At 45.4% G+C, this 21,250-nt stretch overlaps 2 protein-coding genes across 2 annotated transcripts; both read right to left on the bottom strand.

Annotated features, from left to right (window-relative positions):
• Positions 1 to 3,164: 3,164 nt before the first annotated feature.
• Positions 3,165 to 4,249, bottom strand: LOC124654601 (putative F-box/LRR-repeat protein 22). The gene is made up of 2 exons (XM_047193599.1): positions 3,879 to 4,249; positions 3,165 to 3,711 (listed from the first exon to the last, which is right to left on the bottom strand). The coding sequence occupies exons 1-2, from the start codon at positions 4,247 to 4,249 to the stop codon at positions 3,165 to 3,167; spliced, it is 918 nt and encodes a 305-aa protein (XP_047049555.1).
• An 11,714-nt stretch (positions 4,250 to 15,963) lies between these two features.
• Positions 15,964 to 21,050, bottom strand: LOC124654590. Its single transcript, XM_047193589.1, has 3 exons — positions 20,615 to 21,050; positions 16,420 to 16,646; positions 15,964 to 16,335 (listed from the first exon to the last, which is right to left on the bottom strand). The coding sequence occupies exons 1-3, from the start codon at positions 21,027 to 21,029 to the stop codon at positions 15,964 to 15,966; spliced, it is 1,014 nt and encodes a 337-aa protein (XP_047049545.1). The 5' UTR covers positions 21,030 to 21,050.
• Between the last annotated feature and the right edge of the window lie 200 nt (positions 21,051 to 21,250).

Genomic DNA, 21,250 nt, shown 5'->3' with positions numbered 1-21,250 from the left:
CGCGGCCCACCTCCTGATCGCGGTTAAATCCTGGTGATAACAGATTGTATCAAAGTTTCTTTCTTAAATTTGAAAGCCTTTTTCTAATATAGTTGTGTTTTAATTTGAATTCCTCTCTCATGGCATGATTTCAAAATGCATTTTGAATTCTATTCTGATTGAACTATTTGAAATTTGTGACTTCCTCACAGTAGGATATTGTTAGGTCCAGGGTTGTATTAAAAGTTTATTTTGTACCTTTGTGTATTTATGATTTTTAATGTGTCTAAATAGGTATTCTTAATAGTGATAATTCCACTGTTTTTTTTACTTTGAGTTTTAAAGTATTTTACCAAAGATTTGTTGAATTAATTAGTGATATAGAAAGGTTTTATTTTGTACTACCTCGTAATGATTTACAAGATAAGCTTATTATTGGATTATTTGTAAGGAGATGACCTCATGGCATGATTTCTTGTTCTTAGTTATTTCTAAGGAAAAACCAGTTGATCAATAACTTTGGATCGGAATGTAGATCATTGCACTAAGGTTTGTTTAGCTAATCACCCCCTTGTGTTTGAGTTTATGACATGGTCTTAAATTTACTTGTGGTTAATTTCTAAGTGGTATACAAGTTCAGGTTAGGATATGATCTAGGGTTATAGGTCTATAAGAAATACCTTGAGTTGATTAGGATTACTCTTGCTCACAACAAGGTGATAACTACTTCAAAATATTACTAGGGTTGACACGGGGTGTTTGGCTAGGCAAGGTTTTGGTATAATGTTAATACTTCTCTATTCTAGATGTTAAGAATAGGCTAGGGGTGCTTATTAATTAGTAGCCTCCCTACCATTCCATGTGATGGATGATATCTTCTTATGACATTATGGTTTAACTTGTTATTATATATCTCCAAATCATGATCATGCATAGACATCATCAAATTATTCTCCATAGCTTCTTACTTTAGGGTTTATGATCATTTACCAAATTGTTATGGTCAAGGGTTTGGCTTCCTGAGGTATCACTAAGGGAATATGGCTCTCACCTCCAAGAGAGTGTTTGCCTGAACAACTAGGGTATAACTCTTCTCTTATATTTTCTTTGTATGCACATGGCTGATTTAGGACCAACAACTTTTCTCACTTGGAAATGACTTGAATCATAACCTAGGGTTATACTCAAGAGATGATGATGTGATCATCTGGATATATGGATTATTACCTCCCTTCTCTTAGGTTTGATGAGAATACATTTGGATGGATAAATATAGGATGGACAGGGGGTTGTCCTTGTCATGAATTCAATATGGAGGATATACCATGAGGATCATGGTAAGGACATTGATTTAGTTAAAGACATGGAAAAGATAGGTCAAGAATAGTTTCTCAATTCTTTCTTGTTCCTTGAGTTGTAGTTGAATGATCTTTTAGAAGATCTAGTATTTGATCCTCAGTTAAGGTGTTGTTGTAATAGTTCTAGATCCATTTGACCTATCTAACCCATAGATCAAATCATCTCTACCCAAAACAAAGTTTTAGCAAATGTCACATTGAGGTTTATAGCGCTTCACTTGATGATCTAGTTCCATTCCGTCAACTCAAGTGAAACTTATGTGACAAGTTTTATTTGAAAACGCGAAAAATTCTCTGGATTTTCTATGCATGAATGCAGTGCACACATCTAGGTTATCTCTATTTGTAGCCTCTAAGCCTGAGATTCACATCTTCTCCGTGTTTTAGGCTATCTAAGAGATGCAAGAAATTCTGAAACACTATAGTAGTCTATTGCATGTTGTTACCATGTTAGTAATCTTAAATCTGAACTCAATTTGTGGCTAAAAGAGAAGATGATGAATGCAATGTTGATAGTAATTACAAGCCAAACTGGGACTGTTCACCCCACATAAATGGCGATGTAGTATGTGGGTTAGTCTTCGAGCACATTGGATTGCTTTATCTTTCTGTTTTGAGATATGTTAAGCGACTTTTTCGCACTTTGGTGGGTTGTGTGCATCCTAGTCAAGTGGAGGTTGACACAACATTTGAGTTAATAAAATGGCATTTTATCGGAAAATTGTATTCACGATTTCTAAGGTAGGAAAGAGGAGATTTTCAAGCAGCCTGTATATCATAGAAAAAGAGGATGGAAAAAATCCAGGTTAGCCCAAACTTCCATGGAATGTTCAAACTTGGCCTGATCTAAAATCCTCGATCCGCCATGGGCTGAATCAATGTTTTGTTTCTTCTTCTGGTTTTTATAAGTTCCAAAAACAATTATCTTTTGCAATATGCTCTATCTTGCACTCCTAATTCAGCGATCAATGGTACCTATAGTTTATGCATCCATGTCAACCTGTGCACATCCATATATACGTCAGTGCTGTATATAAAGTGCCAACAATATCAAACAAGAACAAACAGGTGCTCTGGCTGCAAATCCACATATGAAGCAAAGCCTGTACCTGTGATTTTAAACGCAGACAGCAGATACGTCAACCAGGTAATTGAGGTTCGTCAAGGATAAAAAGCGTGAAGCCTGCATGTGCTTTCCAATCAACCAGACAATAAACCGGATAAACGGACAGAACAGTGAATGTCCATTCGCAGTATTGATAAATGGAAATGATGGACTAGGAATAGCATCAAAAGAATTTATCGTCAAACCAAGTTAAAAGGAACACACAAAGTTAAAAGCTGCAATAAATTTGACAAGCTTATGAGCACAAAGGAACGAGTTCACGAACATTCTCCAATCAACATGGGAGACATAAACCACGGTCTTCCCTAAGAAAAAGTAAAACATTGCCAACAACTTTCTATGGCTCGGATGTTGGAACCCTATATATTCCGCAGATCCATTAGTGAAATGAAGTAACTTGATGCAGAGAGAGGAATTCTGGAGAGAGAAAAAACTTGGGGTGCCAAATAAAAGCAAGAGACCACCTTATAAACATCAATGAGCGGGAAGAGAAGAAAATATTCAGGCAGTTCCATCAGAACATCCAGATTTAAAATATTTCATTTGTTCCTAATATACCTGCATTGTCAAGAATCCTATGATGTTCTTTAATACCCTCTTCAACACTAGTAAGGTAGAGAAAACGATGATCAGAGTCGTTGCCGTCTTAATTCTGACTATGCCAGTATGGTCGTTTCGTGCCACCCGTAAAACAATACTACCTAATAGGTCTGCCATTGCTGAAAATCCTCGTAGTCATCAGTTGATTTGCCGTACGAAAGAGCAAGTTGGTCGACGCAAAAATGCACCCGGTCATCAGTTAAGGTATACCGGCACAGTTTCTCCCAGTTGACCCAGGCACACTTGAGGCGCAGGCTGCCGTCCATGCGGATATTGAGGCAACCGCGCAAGTCAAGTAACTCTAGGTGTGGGCAGTTGTCAAGGATGGCTGATAGCCCTTCATTGTCCAGGTGGTCACCGAGGAGCTGCAGGGAAAGCAACCCGGGCATCCTCGCAATTGCAGAGGCTTCCATGTTGTGGGTACAGCGACCAGTGTCGTAGTAGTTGTCGCGGATGTGGTATCCCTTTTTGACATGCCTAAAGTGCTTCAATTGTGGGCAGAACTGAATCACATGCCAAACATGTCTAATGTTACAACGCGAAAGCTCGAGCTCCTCGAGCAGGGGGAACCTTTTAATTGCCTCCGCAAATATTTCGGTGTCGACACCATAGGACTCAACGAGACGAAGGCTCTTTAACGAGGGTGCCCTGCAAGGGTATATCTTCATGTCGTCAGTACGTAGCCAAAATATAGACATAAATACTTGTGAGAAGAGATTTCGTAGCATATCGAGGGCAGGCAGCCGAATAAGTAAAACCTCCAGAAACAAGGTAGGGATTTTGGATAGGAATATCAGAAAGTAGAGTTGTCTTACTGCTCTGCTAGGAAAAGGATGAGATCGTTGTTGACGCAGACATCGCCCAGGAACGCCTCGCACTGCCCAGCGCTGAGCGAGATGGCGAGCCGCGCTGTCCTGTTGAGCCGGGAGTGGCCGCGCATGTCGATGTAGCGCCATAGCTCGGGCTGGCGCGTGGCCCCTCGCCATGAGCGGCACGCCGTCGACGCGCCTCCGAACATGAGGTCGGCGTGGTCAAGCTTGTGGAAGATGCTCAGCAACGCGTCCAGGGGAAGCTCCGCCCAGCTCCTCTTGGCCGACCTCTTGGATTGTCTCCTCCGGCTCCGACTCAGCTGCCGCCGGCTTCCGTTCCTGGGAGCCGGCGGCGATGGTGGGGATAACAACGGCATCGATCTAAATTGGTGTGCTAGTGCTGTGCTGGGATGGTGACGGACGATTGGTTTGCACAGACCAGGAGGTACAGCCGTTGCTCTCCTTTAAACAAGCCTGTATTCGTGCAATAACCAAACTTTGCAATATCATGCAGGCTAGGGGAGTCAGGCTTAGATAACAGATCATTTTTCCACGGGGACAGTTTTTTTGGCAAAACAAACTCTTATTTTTTTCAATTAAAAAAGCTTTGACAATCACGCTTAAAATTCGAAAACTGCAGTTTTCAACCCTATTTGCCAACTTAATTATTCCAGATATTTTAGGTCTCGGAGAGAAAAAAAAAGGGTCCCACAGGCCCAACAAAGGTGTTTTTCAGGCCTTTGTGAGACTTTTTAGAGTCTAAAAATGTCAACTTTAACCTCGAGGATAAATATGGATAGGAACATACTAAAGGGATAGGCTTGAAAAGGAGCAAAGTTTATTCATCACCCATCAGCGTGCGCTATGCTACATCGCCTCCGGAGCGATCGACTTGGTTGTAGCCCGTTACGTGCAGAAGCAACCGAGAGGCGGTGTACTTTTAGTTTTTTTCCTGTTACATGAACATTCTAGAAGGTTCTAGTTAGATTTGTAGGTTAATCACGGTTTGATTTGTTCGATTATTTTGGGTGGTTTATAAAAAGTTCAATTTTTAAAAATCAAATTTAAAAATTAGTTCAGGTTTTAAAATTGGCCATATTAAATTTTGTTCAAATGTAAAAATAGTTCAGATTTGGAGACGCTCTGTGCATGCCCTACTACCACATGCAGGACTCCTAGTTGATGCTTCACGTCGGGGATGACACCGACGCTTGAAGGAAACCCCAAACTACCCATGCCATCATCCTCGCATACTTCTACTTCATCTGCACCCCTTCTTCTTCCTATCGCCGAGCATAGCCCCCGAGCAAGATCCCACTGCCTCTCCCACTGGCCTAACCGCATGCCGTCGCCACCCACGGCTAGCAGCGCTCACGTGCGCGCCTAGCCGCCACACGCTGCTTGAGTCGTTACCACCGCCCTGCCGAACCCTCCTCTACGCCCCCCCCCCCCATCTCTCCCGTCTCCGGCGACCTCTCCTCACACCAAAACCCTAAGAGCATCTCCAGCCGCGTCCCCCCAAAGCGACCCCCAAACATGGCCGGATTAAACGTTTGGGGGACGCGTTTTTCTCGTGCCGCGTTTAAGGGACGTCGCTCCTCAGCCGAGCCTCCCAAACGCGGCCCCCAAACTTGTTTTCACATTAAAATACTCTTTTTTGCATTTTCATTTCAATAAAGAGAGGAACATTACACAAACTAATACATCACTAGTAGGAAAAGCCTTATAGGTGAGATCTTAGTTTTGTGGCGCACCAGCCAAATATGCGCCACAGAAAGCTTTTTTGTGGCGCACTTGGTAGGGTGCGCCAAAAAAATTGCTTATTTTTATGGCGCACTACTAAACCATGCGCCACGGAAATGAGGTGGGGCCCACATCCTGCCACCACCAATAATTAGTGTAGTTATTTCTGTGGCGCATAGGACAGGGTGCACCACAGAAATAAGTGTTTCTGTGGCGCACTTGTACTGGTGCGCCACAGAAATAATTGTTTCTGTTGCCCACTTATTCTGGTGCGCCACAGAAATAGTGCCTCTTATATCACTACCGTACCCCCTCCCTCGCCCGTACCCTCTCTCTCCCCTCTCCCTACCGCGCGTCGCCGCCTTCCATGGTGAGTGATACGTCTCCGACGTATCGATAATTTCTTATGTTCCATGCCACATTATTGATGATATCTACATGTTATATGCACATTTTATGTCATATTTATGCGTTTTCTGGAACTAACCTATTGACGAGATGCCGAAGGGCCAGTTCCTGTTTTCTCCTGTTTTTGGTTTCGTAAACCCTAGTAACGAAATATTCTCGAATTGGACGAAATCAACGCCCGGTGGTCCTATTTTGACCGGAAGCATCCGGAACACCCGAGAGCCGCGGAGGGGGCCACAGGGCCCCCAGATGATAGGGTGGCGCGGCCCACCCCCTGGCCGCGCGGCCCTATAGTGTCGGTGCCCCTTCGACCTTCTGACGCCGCCTCTTCGCCTATATAAAGCCCCTGGACCTAAAACCTCGATACGAAAAAGCCACGGTACGAGAAACCTTCCAGAGCCGCCGCCATCGCGAAGCCAAGATCCGGGGGACAGGAGTCTCCGTTGCGGCACGCCGCCGGGACGGGGAAGTCCCCCGGAAGGCTTCTCCATCGACACCACCGCCATCTCCATCAACGCTGCTGTCTCCCATGAGGAGGGAGTAGTTCTCCATCGAGGCTTGGGGCTGTACCGGTAGCTATGTGGTTAATCTCTCTCCTATGTACTTCAATACAATGATCTCATGAGCTGCTTTACATGATTGAGATCCATATGATGAGCTTTGTATCGCTACTAGTTGTGTGCTACTCATGTGATGTTATTAAAGTAGTCTATTCCCCCGCATGGTGTAAAGGTGACTAGTGTGTGCACCGTGTGGTTCTTGTCGTAGGCTATGATCATGATCTCTTGTAGATTGTGGAGTTAATTATCATTATGATAGTATTGATGTGATCTATTCCTCCTTCATAGTGTAATGTGGACGATGTGTGCGCTATGTTAGTTCTTGGTTTATTTTGCAATGATCTATTATGCTCTAAGGTTATTTAAATATGAACATCGAATGTTGTGGAGCTTGTTAACTCCGGCATTGAGGTGCTCTTGTAGCCCTACACAACGACCGGTGTTTGTCATCCAACAAAAGAGTGTATGTAGCACATATGAGAAAGAGTTATTTATTATGCGATCAATGTTGAGAGTGTCCACTAGTGAAAGTGTAATCCCTAAGCCTTGTTCCTAAATACTGCTATCGCTGGTTGATTACTGTTTTACTGCGTTACTACCGCTGCGTTACTACTGCTCATACTTATTCATACCACCTGTATTTCACTATCTCTTCGCCGAACTAGTGCACCTATTAGGTGTGTTGGGGACACAAGAGACTTCTTGCTTTGTGGTTGCAGGGTTGCATGAGAGGGATATCTTTGACCTCTTCCTCCCTGAGTTCGATAAACCTTGGGTGATCCACTTAAGGAAAACTTGCTGTTGTTCTACAAACCTCTGCTCTTGGAGGCCCAACACTGTCTACAAGAATAGAAGCACCCGTAGACATCAGTGAGCACCGCCGCCGCTGTCGCCGTCGCCGTCGCCGCCACCTTCCTCCGCGAGGGACGCATGCCGCCACGCTCCACCCATCCCCGCCACCAGCAGCACATGCCGCTGCGGCGTGTAGGAGGAGGGGCCGCGGCGTGGAGGAGGAGGGTCCGGCGCCGTATCAAGGAGGAGGAGCCGCCGCGTCCTCCTCCTCCTCCACCCCTGCCATCGTCGTCAACCTCCTCCTCCACCCCTGCCGTCGTCGTCAACCTCCTCCTCCACTCCTATTGTCGGTGAGCTCCACCTCTGCCCTCCCCTCCCTCTTCCTCTCCCGCGCGAGCACAAAGTGCTCGATGAAATGCTCTGGATGCTGTTGTGCTGCTGTTGTGCTCTGGATGTTGATGTTGCTGTGTTGCTAGTTGCTAGCACGATGTTGGAACGATTTAGCTTGACATTGTTGGAGGTGCCTTTGGTTATAGAATGCCATTGTTGGACTCCCATGACTGTTGCTCCAGTCCCCCTTTTCTTATTCTGTATAACTTGGCTAATTACAGAGAGGGGGGAGAAGGTTGGTGTTAATTGATGTCATTTATCTGGTATGTGCACAGGGATTGAATTATGATCCCATTGCTTGCAGTTGTTGCCTGTCAAGCACTGCATGAAAGCCTTGATTAATTGCTTTACTGAAGCTTTGGCTTTAGTAAAGTGTCATGTGCAGGTCATGCTGCTATTGCTTGATTAATTGGTGCTATGCTTGTTACTAATGGAGCTATAGTTGATTAATTGGTGCTATGCTTGTTACTGATGCTGCTATATTGCTTGATTAATTGGTGCTATGCTTCTTACTAATGCTGATATACTACTTGATTAATTGGTGCTATGCTTGTCACTTCTTATTAATGAACCATGTGTTGGTGATGATTCAGTTAAACTAAATGGATTGTTTTCCATTGTTGGAAACAAATCCAAAGTCTGAACCTGTATAAGGTGATGAGGACTTGTTTATTGGTGTGGATTGCTTATGCTGTGTTGTGACCTCATTAGCTCTTGCTACTGCCACTGGTTGCATCTCATAGTTGGATAATTGGTTCGTTTTGGTGAAAATAGAGATATTCACGAGAGGGAATCATGTAAATGAATGCCACTGTGGCATCCTTTGAAGAAAATGGGAAGTTTCTGATGGTTTAAAAGACTAGGTGATGCTAGGTTATTAAGTTGGCTGTCAAGGTTGGTTTTATCTGATTAACTTGGATAGGCTATGTGTTCTTGCTTACTTATGCATATCCATCTCTACTAGATTTACTAGCTCGAGCTTGGCCTCTCTCTTGCCAGACATCGGCTGGTTACTACCAAGTGATGATTAATCCCTTATGGTACCCCAGCTTTGTTTTGAACTCAACTGAGTAATGATAAATTTCTATTTCTTGTTGGCTTTGATGAAAATAGAGATATCCACAGTAGGGGATCCTGTAAATGAATGTCACTGTGGTATCTTTTGAAGAAAATGGACTGTTTCTGATGGTTTTAAAAGGCTAGGTGGTGCTAGGTGATTTAGTTGGCTACCAAGACTTGTCTCATCTGGTTAGCTGGGATATGCTATGTGTTCTTGCTTGTTTAGGCATATCTATCACTTACTAGATTTTCTGGTTCTTGCTTGGCCTCTCCTTTGCCAGCATCACTTGGTCTATACCAAGTGATGAATAATCCCTACGGAGCATCTGCTCCATGCTAAATGGTTCTCTTTATAAATGATTTGTTCTTTAATTTTATTTGTACTTGCCGATGATTAGAATGTTTGGTCACCTATACACTCCGGGAAGGCGCTAGTGAGCCTGGTGCGATGGCACAAATATCTATCTCTTGTGCATCCTACCTGGCCTCACTAACGCCTTCCCGGAATGTTAATATTTGTTTCGACCAACAAAGTATGAGGCATTCCATTTAGTTCATACTAGCTACTTGTCTCTTATTTGAGTTGGCACTTCTTAATTGTGTTGGCCGATGATTAGAATGTTTGGTCACTTGTACACTCTGCGGTGGGGCCAGTGAGCCTGGTGTGATGCCACAAATATCAATCTCTTGTGCATCCTACCTAGTCTCACTTACTCCCTCCCTGAATGTTAATATTTGTTTCGACCAACAAAGTATGAGGCATATGATATCTAGTTGATATACCACTTGGCTCTTTCTTCCATTTTAGTGCCGATGATTAGAATGTTTGGTCACATATACGCCGCAATATACTTTGTAGAAGGCCCCTCTTTCCGGCCGCCGTTACGGAACGAGTCCTTGACGAGACAACAACGCCGACCTGCCTCTCCGGCGCAGAACCACGGCAATCCTAGCCGCCTCCCTTGTGGCCGCGTCTCCTGCGCTCTTCTCCATGGCTGGACCACGATTGGACTCACCGGGGCCGGGAATAATGATAATCCTCATCACCACTATGGTCAGACTCCACAGGTGTAGAGTACTTTGCAGCAAATCCCACTTTTCTTCCCTCGCCGTCCAGTGAACGAGTCCTTGATGCAAAGACCGTGCCGGCCTGTCCAACATCATGCCGCCTCGTTGCCTCGCTAGTCCGTGTCTCCCGCGCCTGCACTCTTCGCCTTTTGCCCGGTGAACCAATAGATCGATCGTTGGAATAAGGAAACCGATGACGGCCGATCGCAATCGGCCGTCATCGGTTTCCTTATTCCAACGATCGGCCTATTGGTTCACCGGGCAAGAAGGCGAAGAGTGCAGTGGCGAGGAGACACGCCTCGAAGCGCGACAACAGGGGCCGGCACGGTCTTTGCATCAAAGACTCGTTCACTGGATGGCGAGGGAAGAAAAGTGGCATCTGCTGCAAAGTACTCTACACCTGTGGAGTCTGACGATAGTGGTGATGGCGATTATCATTATTCCCGGCCCCGGTGAGTCCAATCGTGGTCCGGCCATGGAGAAGAGCGCAGGAGACGCGGCCACAAGGGAGGCGGCTGGGATTGTCGTGGTTCTGCGCCGGAGAGGCAGGTCGGCGTTGTTGTCTCGTCAAGGACTCGTTCACGGAACGGCGGCCGGGGAAAGGGGGGCCCTTCTGCAAAGTATACTACGGCGTATACTGCAACTATGGTTTCTGACCATAGTATTTGTGTTGACCAACAACGTATGAGGCATTTATTCCATTTTGTCTTGTGCATCGGATTTGTTGTTATCACTTGGTCTCACTTTCTTCCATTTTAATCATAGTAGGAACCGGATGAAGACCCCGATGCAAGCGAGCCTGGTGGGTAGAGAGGAGGGAGCAAAGGAGGAACCGGATGAAGACCACTTTTTATCTCGAAATTGTGAAATTTGTATAAATTAAGAGTTGTATGTAAACATTTGACACTTGCCACTATATATGTACCTCGATCGGGCTGTAAGTAATGTGATGATGATGTCTACATTATATCTATGCAATGTACTTGCTATTTATATTATATCTGAATATTTCTGTATGCTGCTATATATAACATGTATATTGCTGTCTATAAACTGCATGTGTATAGCAGGCAGCACAAAATCGTGTATAATACAAGCAAATTATGTGGCGCACTGAAAACCAATTCTGTGGCGCGCGCTTTTCTGTGGCGCACCTAAGCACACGTGCGCCACAGAAACCTTAATTCTGTGGCGCATGGGCTGGTCCGCCATAGAAACCTTATTTTTGTGGCGAAGATTCTGTGGCGCACCTCCCATGCGCCACAGAATCCATTTTTGGTGCGCCACTGATGAGGCTTTTCCTACTAGTGATAATTTGGAACATGGTTTTCCACAAACTAAGACATAGTTTGACACATGGTTTCCACAAATTAATACATAGTTAAAACATTGTAAAATGAGGAAACCTAACTATAGTTGGTCTTCAGATTTCATATGTTCGCTGCAAAGAAAAATATTCTCAGGCACTCTTAGTCACCCAAACTAGAAAATACAGCTGGTAATGATGTCTGTAAGGGTATATTGCCCCTATGTGTGGTTTTGGTAATTAATGACAACCCCTATGGACTAATATTTTTATTGAGTTTATATGAAGGAATATTTCATAGGTACTACTTGTATTCCATGTGTTGGATTCAAGTATGGATGCCATGAAGATAAAGATATACCTTGTGTATTAGCATCAAGATCATCGATTTGAAGATATATATGTGATATGATCAAGAAGAAGAAATGAAGATAGAGTTCTTATGTGGAACTCAATATTAGCCATGCTCTAGCTTATGTGATAAGCAATGAATGATCAAGATCTTGAGAGCTTGATTCCAAGTGAAGAATTCAAGTTATGGCTCTAAGTCGGTGTCATGATAGTCTCATAAGTTGAGCTATGGTTGACTAAGATTTAGAGCATGCAAAAAAATGAAGAATTCTTTATATACCTCAAGATAGTATGATAGAGCATGAGAAGATACAATGTTGACCAATACAGAGAGTGAAGAATAGATTCAAGCTTCGTCAACACATGAAGCATGAAGAATGTGCCACGTGAAGTGACGTGGTATGGTAAGCCTTGTCAATTATGCTTCATGAACTAACCCATCATATATGTGCCCTTGTGTTGTCTATGTGGGTTAGGTATCTTTCCATGGGCATGCATCAAAAGTGAGATCTCATATAGCCCATGAGAGGATGACGGCAAGTGGTGATCGTCATCATGGTTGAGTTGAGCAAGTTCAAGTTGAGCATCTCGAGAGGATCATATGCTTGAAGCTTGCCGTCCATTTGATGATAATGGACATGTGAAGATGTACATCAATGGAGCTTTCCCATCATAGTGTATGGGAGAGCATTTGTGAGTCTTCACGAAGTAACGATGATCAAGTAAGGCATTCCGGCTTGAGTGGAGCTTGAAGAGCTATCATCAAGATCAAGCGGGATGCGCAAGGCAAAGTTATGGCCTTGCTAGTTTTCCTTTACCGGTCTCAAGGTGGTTGTTGGGAGACTGGATTATAGGATAGATAGCCGCACTATCAAGAGGGGCTTTCGGTTGGGTAACTTGATCGCATCGTCTTAGGGAGCTCAATCATTTGCATACTTTGCATATCCCTATTGTTTCTTAGTGTTTCTCTGTGAGAGGTTCTTGAGCTTGTTGCTAGCTTTACAACAAGCCCAAGTTCATCAAAAAGGAATCTGCATGCAACTTCTATTGCGTTTTCGAGTTTGGACGTCTTCACCGTTTCTTGACGGTGGGAGACTCCCTTTCTATTGTGTTTTTGTTGGGGTTCTATTCGTCGTCATCTTTCAAACAAAATTGGTTTCATGTCATTCGGGGTCCGGACACAAAAGTTATCACAGTTTTTGTATAACATGTTTTCCTGCTGGCCCAGTTTCTCGCCCGGCGTGACCGGCCATCCCACCGGATGGCCCGGTTCAAACCGACCCCTGGACTGGTGCCAACCGTCCACTATCTAGTAAGTCTTCCAGTTTCGCCCGGTGTTGGTCCGGCCTGTGGTCCGGTTTGGACCGGTCGGGTCCGGCCGGTGGCCCGGTCTGACCGGCCCCTGGACCGGACGGCCCGGCCCCTGGCCCGGTTGACCGGCCTCCTCGACAGCTGACTCAGCCCAACTTTTCCCCAACGGTTATATTTGCTCTTGGGCTATAAATAGCCCTTCTTCCACCTTGGGCTGAAAAAGTTCTTCTACTCTCTCTCCTCCATTGTTTACTTTGAAGAACTTGCCCTCTCTCTTGATTCCCCTCATGATTCTTGCTCATTCTTGAGGGATCTAAGAGAGGAGATCTAGATCTACAATCCCCACCAATCATTCTCTCCTCTAAGTGAGGGGAACCCTTTGGATCTAGATCTTGAAGTCATTTGTTGATTTCCTCTTTGTTCTTCCTCTGTAAATCTCATCCTAGCATTTGTTGCTTTGGTGGGATTTGAGTGTGAAGGATTTGAACACCTCTAGTGTTCTTGCTTTGCATCATTGCATTGTGTTGAGCTCTCCACCACGATTAGTTCGAGTGAGATATCGTGAGCTTGTTACTCTTGGAGGGAGACCTCCTAGTTGGCTTGGCGGTTGGTGCTCCGGTGATCTCTTCAAGGAAGATTGTGAAGAGGCCCGGGCTTCTCCTTCGTGGAGCTTGTGAAGTGGTTGTGGAGCTTGCCATCTCCGGAGTGGAGGAAAAGCTAACCATAAGGAAAGGGTCATTATCCTTCGTGGGTTTGGCTCGGAGAATAGGGTGAGCCTTCGTGGCGTTGGGGAATCCTTCGTGGGACCTCCACTCCTCCAAACGTGACGTACCTGCAAAGGAAGGGAACACGGGAATACATCCTCGTCTCCGCGTGCCTCGGTTATTTCTATGCCCGAGCTTACTTTCCTTGTGATAGCCATCGTGCTTGAAGTACATATATCTTGCTATCACTTGTGCTACATATATCTTGTGCCTATCTTGCTTAGCTCTAGTTGTTATTGTTACACTTAGGTGAGCCTGGCATATTTAGGGTTTGTGCTTGTAGAATAAACATTAGTTTAATTCCGCATTCTTACAAGCCAAATCCGTAAGAGTTTTGAAACACCTATTAACCCCCCCCCCCCTTCTAGGCGACATCTCGTCCTTTCAATGTCCCTATTGGTCCTTTGCAAGGAGAATATACAGAAACATCCGTGACCATTTTCGCTGCGAAGAAAGAACACTCGGCGTGTTCAATCGTCCTCCTCTTCATCGTCGTCGTGGTAGTGCTGGTGGCAGGGCGTGTCGTCGAACACCTTCACGCTCATCTCCTCGCCGCCTTGGTACGAGAATGTGAACACGCAGCTAGCTCGGAGGTCGTGGTAGCGCGCGAACTTCTCCCAGCCGGTGTGGAGGTACATCTTGCCGCGCCCGTCGAAGAGCACGTCCACCGGCCACCCTCCCGCAGCTGCAGCGCGGCCGGCTAGTTGCCGGCGACGAACTCAGCGAACTTGTCCGGCAGCCTCTGGATGCCAAGTGGGTCACCATTGAGGACAACGACAAACTCGAACTCACACTCCCCCTCGGAAGACGCCGACGTCGCACCGAGGACGACCGTGCAGGCCTTCCAGCACGGTCGCGGCCACGACCTTGGCCTCGGCCGCTGCCTCTACCAGCCATGGAATGGTCCTCGACTCTTGAGATGGTGGCGGCTAGGGTTGGGGAGAGATGCGTTAGGGTTTGTGTGTGAGGGACGATGCGAGAGCGCCCCTTTTTATAGGCCGGAAGGAGGCGGGAGGGGAGGCGGTGACGCTCATTAACACCGGCACAGAGAGCCTCGCTGCGCCTCTGCAGAAACTACACAGTCGATGCGCGCCAATAACTTCCGTCGCGAGCTAGGTGACGGTTAGGTTAAACTTGAATGTGTCATTGATGCGTCGGGCCCGCCACTCCTCGCCTCGCTTTTCGTTGTGTCCGGTGTGCACACATCGTCCCCTGTGGACCGGAGACGGGCTCGGGGCGCCGGACAACATATTGGGTCACACTGGCCGGAAGGAGGCTTTGGGTCGTGCGGCTAGAAACGAAAAATTATCCGACACGCCCCAAATACCTTTAAGGGTCGTTTTGGAGGACATGACTGGAGATGCTCTAAGCTTCGTCGATGGTGAGCTTCCACCCACAGAACCTTAAGACTCTGCACCCCTACCCTAAGTTTCACCCCTACCTAAGTTTCATTCCTCACCTCCGCCACAAAACGGGCCACGGTCTGCACCAAACGATATCATGCGGGTTTGTCTGAATGGGGGGTGTAGGTTGATAGTGACTGCAGAGCTCGAGATGGCGATCTGAATCCGATGCAGAAGTGGGAATTTTGAGCATAGGTGTTATTAACCTTTTTTGACTATTCAACTTAACATTGACGATATTACCATTGTTAATTTTTCAGTTCAAATTATCAAATGTTAATAACTAGACTTGAAACGGACTGTTTAACAATGCCATGTATTTGGTCTGATTATTATACTACGTACTTCATATTAGTGGTTCACATAACAAATACTGTAGAACAGTCAACTTAGGAGTTATGCTCAGTCAAGGTTCAAGAAAACGTTATGCGTAATCGGTGCGGTGGCCTTCCGGTTAGTGCTTCAGCATGCATAAGCGGTGTTTTTTCCCTCTTTTTTCCGCTTTTTTCTGCTTAAGCGTTTATGCTATCGATGCGAAAGGCCTCCGCATTGCGCTTTAGCGCGCATAAGCGACGTTTTTTTCCGCTTTCCTGAACCTTGGTCGCAAGATGCGTACCGAACTTCCATAGCAATATTAAGCTCGAGCTTCACTAAACATTAGTTAGGCACTTAAGCTCGATACAGTTTTTGGTTGTAACCAGGCGGGACCAAGCAACGGTAATCTTTACTTTAGAGTCGTTGGAGGCCTTGCTGCCGTGAAGAACACATGTAGCTTTACTCATTTGGCATTCTTTGGCTTTGAACACCACCCGACCACTTGCAAGGATAGCACCAGAGCGTGAGTAGGTATGTATGAAAACTTTGAGCATTCCTTGTACAGAAACAACACACCTTGACAGATCGAGGTAACCATGTGACTCTTCACTCGTTGTTCCTTCACAAACCATTCTGCCCTGTCCCATTCTTTGAATCAAATAGGACAACTTTCCGAAAAGGATCCTCCCAAGGTAATGTAGAACAAACAACTTGTCCGCCATACTTAAAAGGCGACCCTTCAATAGCATGAACACCCACCACAGTGGCCTGGCATGACCGTTCGAGTTGTTCGAAGCATAACTCCATTTTGCACAAGCGGTTGGAGGGGTAGGAATAAAAATGGTCAAGATTGCGAGGATTGTTATATCGTAAAACTCTACTGATCAATGCTCTACTCTCAGGCTGTCCCCTTAATTTCAGTTGGATTTCTATTTCGACAGGTTCCTTGGACATAATTGCACGACAAGGGCCAGTCAAGTGCAAATAAGGATTCTGCAAATCTCATCGTTAGTCCGGAACTAATCAACAAGCAGGCAATAAGAACAGTAAAACAAATACAAAGAATACGATACTTACATTTTTAGTGAGGGTCTGGTAGCAATGGCTTGTGCGATAGAACAGAATATTGCGTTTGTTATCCACGTAGTCTCGCGCCGCAACCACGCCGTACACATACAGTGGCCACTTCAGGTGTTTTATTTTAGCAATTTTGATAGAATAGATCTGTAGGCTTCCGACACGAGCAGCCCCAAACGGGACAAAACCCGGTGCGCAGTGTGTAAAGAGCATTGGACTGAAAGTCGCTGCACTCATGTAGCACCCAATTATTAGTAAACTGTGTATGGCAAATACTCTAATATGAATATGAATGGACTAACTAAAGATAATGTGGATTTTACTCGATTGATCAGCTACAAAACATAATTTATTTGGCTACATACTGCCGGTAACATTGCTAAAGCGGGCTCCATCCACACATTGTACCCAATTTTCATCTTATACTCAGTTAAAAAAAATGTTCACCTTTTTGTGTTTTGTTGGCTCTATGAAATTATATCCTAGTATATGAAAATCAGACTAGTGCAAATTGTTAGAATATATTAGAGTACTAAATTTTAGTGCAGCATCAGGATGGACCTGGTAGTTTAACAGTCTAGTACTAATTGTCTTACTAGCTTCGCTAGAAACTGGACAGGAATGGATGTTGCACTTGGACTGTTGCCTATGCAAGTCAGCCTTAACCTAGTCATTTCAAAGATAGTTGACCCGTTCACTATTGCCTTAATATAGTTAGTTCAATATATATTGATCTGATTCCATCTGCTACTTTCAGATTTAAACGAAATAACATGAATTTACTGCTGAACACTGCTTGAAGGGTGTGAACTGCTTTAGTTCTTTCATGCTTTCTCTCTGTTGTACCTAAAGCACTTATTAGTTTAGCTCCTTTGTTTTCTGTACTCATCTTGGCAATAAAATACAGCAGGAGCTACCCCTACGGTTGATATTAAACAACTGACCAGCATATATCGTTATGTTGTTTTTACCAAAACCTCTAGTCGAGGGTCAAAAGTCTTCAATCTGTACAAATATTTGAGTACCAATTCTTGTTTGAGCAATTAGTAGTAACTTCCTTCCTAATTGTACTAATGCTTTGAGGGAATAATTCAACAGGGAAATGAGTAGCTGATATTCTTGTGGCATGGTTAGCATCTTCACTGTGGGAAGCTAGTTCTACTTTGATGTTGGAATTAAACTTGATCGTCAAGTGACTCGAGAAAATCCAGCAGGGATTTCTATGGGCAGGACATGCCGAGGCCAATGGAGGCAGCTGCCATGTGAACTGGCGCCGTGTCTCCTGACCAATGTCGCTAGGTGGCCTTGGCACCCACGACCTGGAGCGAACTGGCCCCACCTACGCTTATGCTGGCTCAGCCACATACGAGAATCATGCGTGGAGTGGCCTTGACCTACAGTTCACAACGGAAGAGCGCTCCCTTTTCTTCGCCTCCACCACTATGACCGTGGGAATGGTTAGATCGCCAAATTCTTGGGAGGACCGCTAGATAGAGGGGCGCTCCATCAGCGATATTGCGCCCCTCCTCTACGCTGCATCCCCAAACGGCGCAGAGGAGGCCGCCGCCGATGATCTGCTGGCAAATCGATGGGCGTAGTACATCATGGAACCCTAGGCATCCAAGAAATTGGCCAGTACCTACAAATCTGGCTCTTGATCCAACAAACGACGCTATTGGCAAAACCTGATGACAAAGGGTTAACCTTGTATGCCCATGATGATGGACTTGGGTTACTAGGAAGGAGGACACTGGCGAATCAACAAACCGGACAGCCAAACTAGGCAGCCGACGAAAAGTATGATCAAGGGCGAATCGCCAAGATTGTATTATATGAAACTAGGGTTTCAGGGTGTTTCGTTTAGTTGAATCTGTCCCTCCTCGGTGGCTCCTCCTAGCCCTTATATAGTGCGCTAGGTCTCATAGTCCACCTCGAGGTCATGTTACATCATAAGTCGGTTCACCCGATATGGGCCTAGCTTTCCTAATTTACATAATGTCATTATTTTCAGCTTCATATGGATTTCTTCATGGGCTTTGTACCAGGGACGCCAACGTTAAGGACCCGATATGGCATATCCATGTCACCTGACAAGATGACAAGGAAGTGGACCACGAGTGGTATCTACTCTGCACAATATGCTTACCTAGCAGCCTTCCATGGATAAATCTTTTGCAGAGCTTGCAAGCTCATTTGGAAGAGCTAGGCACATCCATGTGTGAAGTACTTTCACTGGATGGCCAATTTTGACCGCAGCTGGGTGGCTGATCGCCTTGCATGCCGCGGTCTGCAGCAACACCCGAGGGTACCTCTCTACAACCAGGAGCCGGAGACAATGCGCCACCCTCATCCTCGAGTGCCCCTTTTCCCAGGCAGATCTGGCATGAGATCCTATCATGGCTGTGCATGACTTGCAGACCACCATCCACTGAATGGATTGGTGGCTCAACGTGAGGCAGAGCACCTCGAAGGCAAATGTACAAAGGCCTCGCCTCTGTGACCTTGCTCACACCTTGGATGATACGGTCATATGGAAGCATCGTAACAAATGCATCTTCGACCAAGCGTGCCCATCTATCAGCACGCTTGTCAACAGAATCAAGGAGGAAGCAACACAATGGGCTAAGGCAGGAGCCACTGGGCATGGAGTTGTGCAACCAATGACCTGGATGTGCACTAATTTTTTTGTTTCGTTCTTGTTTGTGTCTCACCTCCTAGGAGGACTGTAACGAAAACCCTACCCTTACAATGAAATGAAACGGAAAGGTCTTTTAAGTTTCCTCAAACCTAAACTTTTTTTTTGTAATCAAATTCTGCAGACTTATTTGCCCAATAATGTAATGTAATGTAATGAGGGTGTTTGAATTATGTTTACTTCTGTTTGTTACGTTGCTGTTCTGTACAAACTACAGTCTGCTGTGAAAGAGACTGCCATAATGATTACTGGTAATCCCTCGCCAGCTATTGTATTGGTATGCAAAATTTTGTATTATTGTCAGCTACAGTATTGCAGTCTTGGAGAATTTTTTTTCATAGATGTACCAATCCTTTTTCTTTTGATCGGAGTGGAGATTTTTGGCTCCCGGGCTCCAGTGATCTGAGCACGGGCGGAGCGTAGTGGAGGCGAAAGTGCCCCCCCCCCCCCCCCCCTTTCAAAACAAAGTTTACTCTTACTATGTCCTCTAACTCAGCCCACGACGGAAGGGAATAGAGATCATCATGCGTTCGCCGATCTCCATGGCGAGCTCACTCAATCGCTAGGTCTCATGTCAACCCCCATCCTCGCCCCCCGATCCCCCCCCCCCCCCCTGGTGCTGCGCGACGCCATCCAGCACCGTGGGCGGCTGCTGCTCCGCCCAGCCCCTGCACCCAGTGCCCCAACCTGCACGTATGCCACCGGCCAGCGGTGGGCACCAGCGCCCAGTTTATGTATGTATTTCTGACTCTGATCTTTTCATTGAAAATTGGGTTGCATCGGTAGTTTAGAAGTCCATTAATCCACTGAATTGCTCAAATTTCTCAATTAATGCATTAATTATTTATTTTTTATATAGGGAGTAATGGGGAAACAGAAGGTGATGAAATTTTTTTAAAGCGAAACGAAGAAGCTGTTGAACTCCATTCCTGATGCTATGGCTATGGAATATGTAAATCAAAAGGAAGATGGAGATGGATAGGAAAATCAGAGGCAAAGATGTACGAAGAGCATACTTGAGGTTTGGTCCTATGCAGCCTAAACTGAACACCTAGATATAATTATTGATTTTAAAGCTAAGAAAAACCATCTCTAGCTAGGCTTTATATGCTGTCTTTTCTTTTGGAGCATCCAAAATACAGTCCATAATGCTGGGGTGTATTCTAACCTGTTATGTCTGTTGCATTTGCGAGAACAATGCCCTATATATCATAATGACATTGCCATCTATTAGTATATAACATATGTTATATAAAATGCCCCATTTTTTTATGCTTCTTTGATGTTTTCTATTGAGTTGGGCCCCTCTTATATTTTGCTCACGCTCCGCCACTGTATCTGAGTGGAGATTCTTGTGTATTGTATTAATATAAGCACTATCTAACTTTGATTTTATTTTTCTAAATTCTGAGTGGATATTTTTGGCTCCCGGAGGTTTGCTTGAGACAATCGTGCAGTAACAAGAAGAAAAGCATGCGAAAGTCAGATAAGCTTACTCACTCAAAACTTCGTATCCCTTGCCAAAACTGGATTCCCATCTGGCAAGGTGTTCAGCGAACTCCTTCTTCTCAGTCTCCATGGAATCCTCCTCCTCTTCTTCTTCCTCCTCCTCCTCTTCTTCTTCTTCTTCCTCTTCTTCCTCCTCCTCTTCCTCCTCCTCTTCCTCTTCCTCTTCCTGCCAATCCATCTCTTCATCAAGCACCTCCGTGGTTGGTTCGCAGGAGATCGATTTCGATTTGAGATCGTGCTCTGATCCCGGGCGAAGCATCTCTTCTTGTCGCTGCGAATTGGCGTGCTGCGAGGAACGTCTCCGCCGGCTATAGAAGAGCGGCGTTGGTAGCGGCTGCAACATGGACGAGATTTTGCTCGCCCCTTCTTCTCCCTGGTTTTCCTCGCCGCCGCCGGCGTCAGACATGACTCCTCTTTTTCCACACGAACCAGCTAGGGAGCACAGACACGACGCTCTGGGGTGCATTATATTCCGACTCAGGCCCGGCCCGTTCGGGGCCTTCGGGCCTGTTCGGTTCGGACTCTTTTTGTGACGTAGTGTTTGGATGCAGTGAATTGGCCTCTGAATTCGGGAATTGGAATTAGAACCTCTAATTCTAATGTTTTGATGGGGCGAGGAATTAGTTC

The sequence above is a fragment of the Lolium rigidum genome, chromosome 1 (genome assembly GCF_022539505.1).
Source record: "Lolium rigidum isolate FL_2022 chromosome 1, APGP_CSIRO_Lrig_0.1, whole genome shotgun sequence".
Classification (NCBI taxonomy): domain Eukaryota; kingdom Viridiplantae; phylum Streptophyta; class Magnoliopsida; order Poales; family Poaceae; genus Lolium; species Lolium rigidum.
The sequence above is the reverse complement of the archived record's forward strand: the minus strand, read 5'-3'. Positions and strand labels throughout refer to the sequence as shown.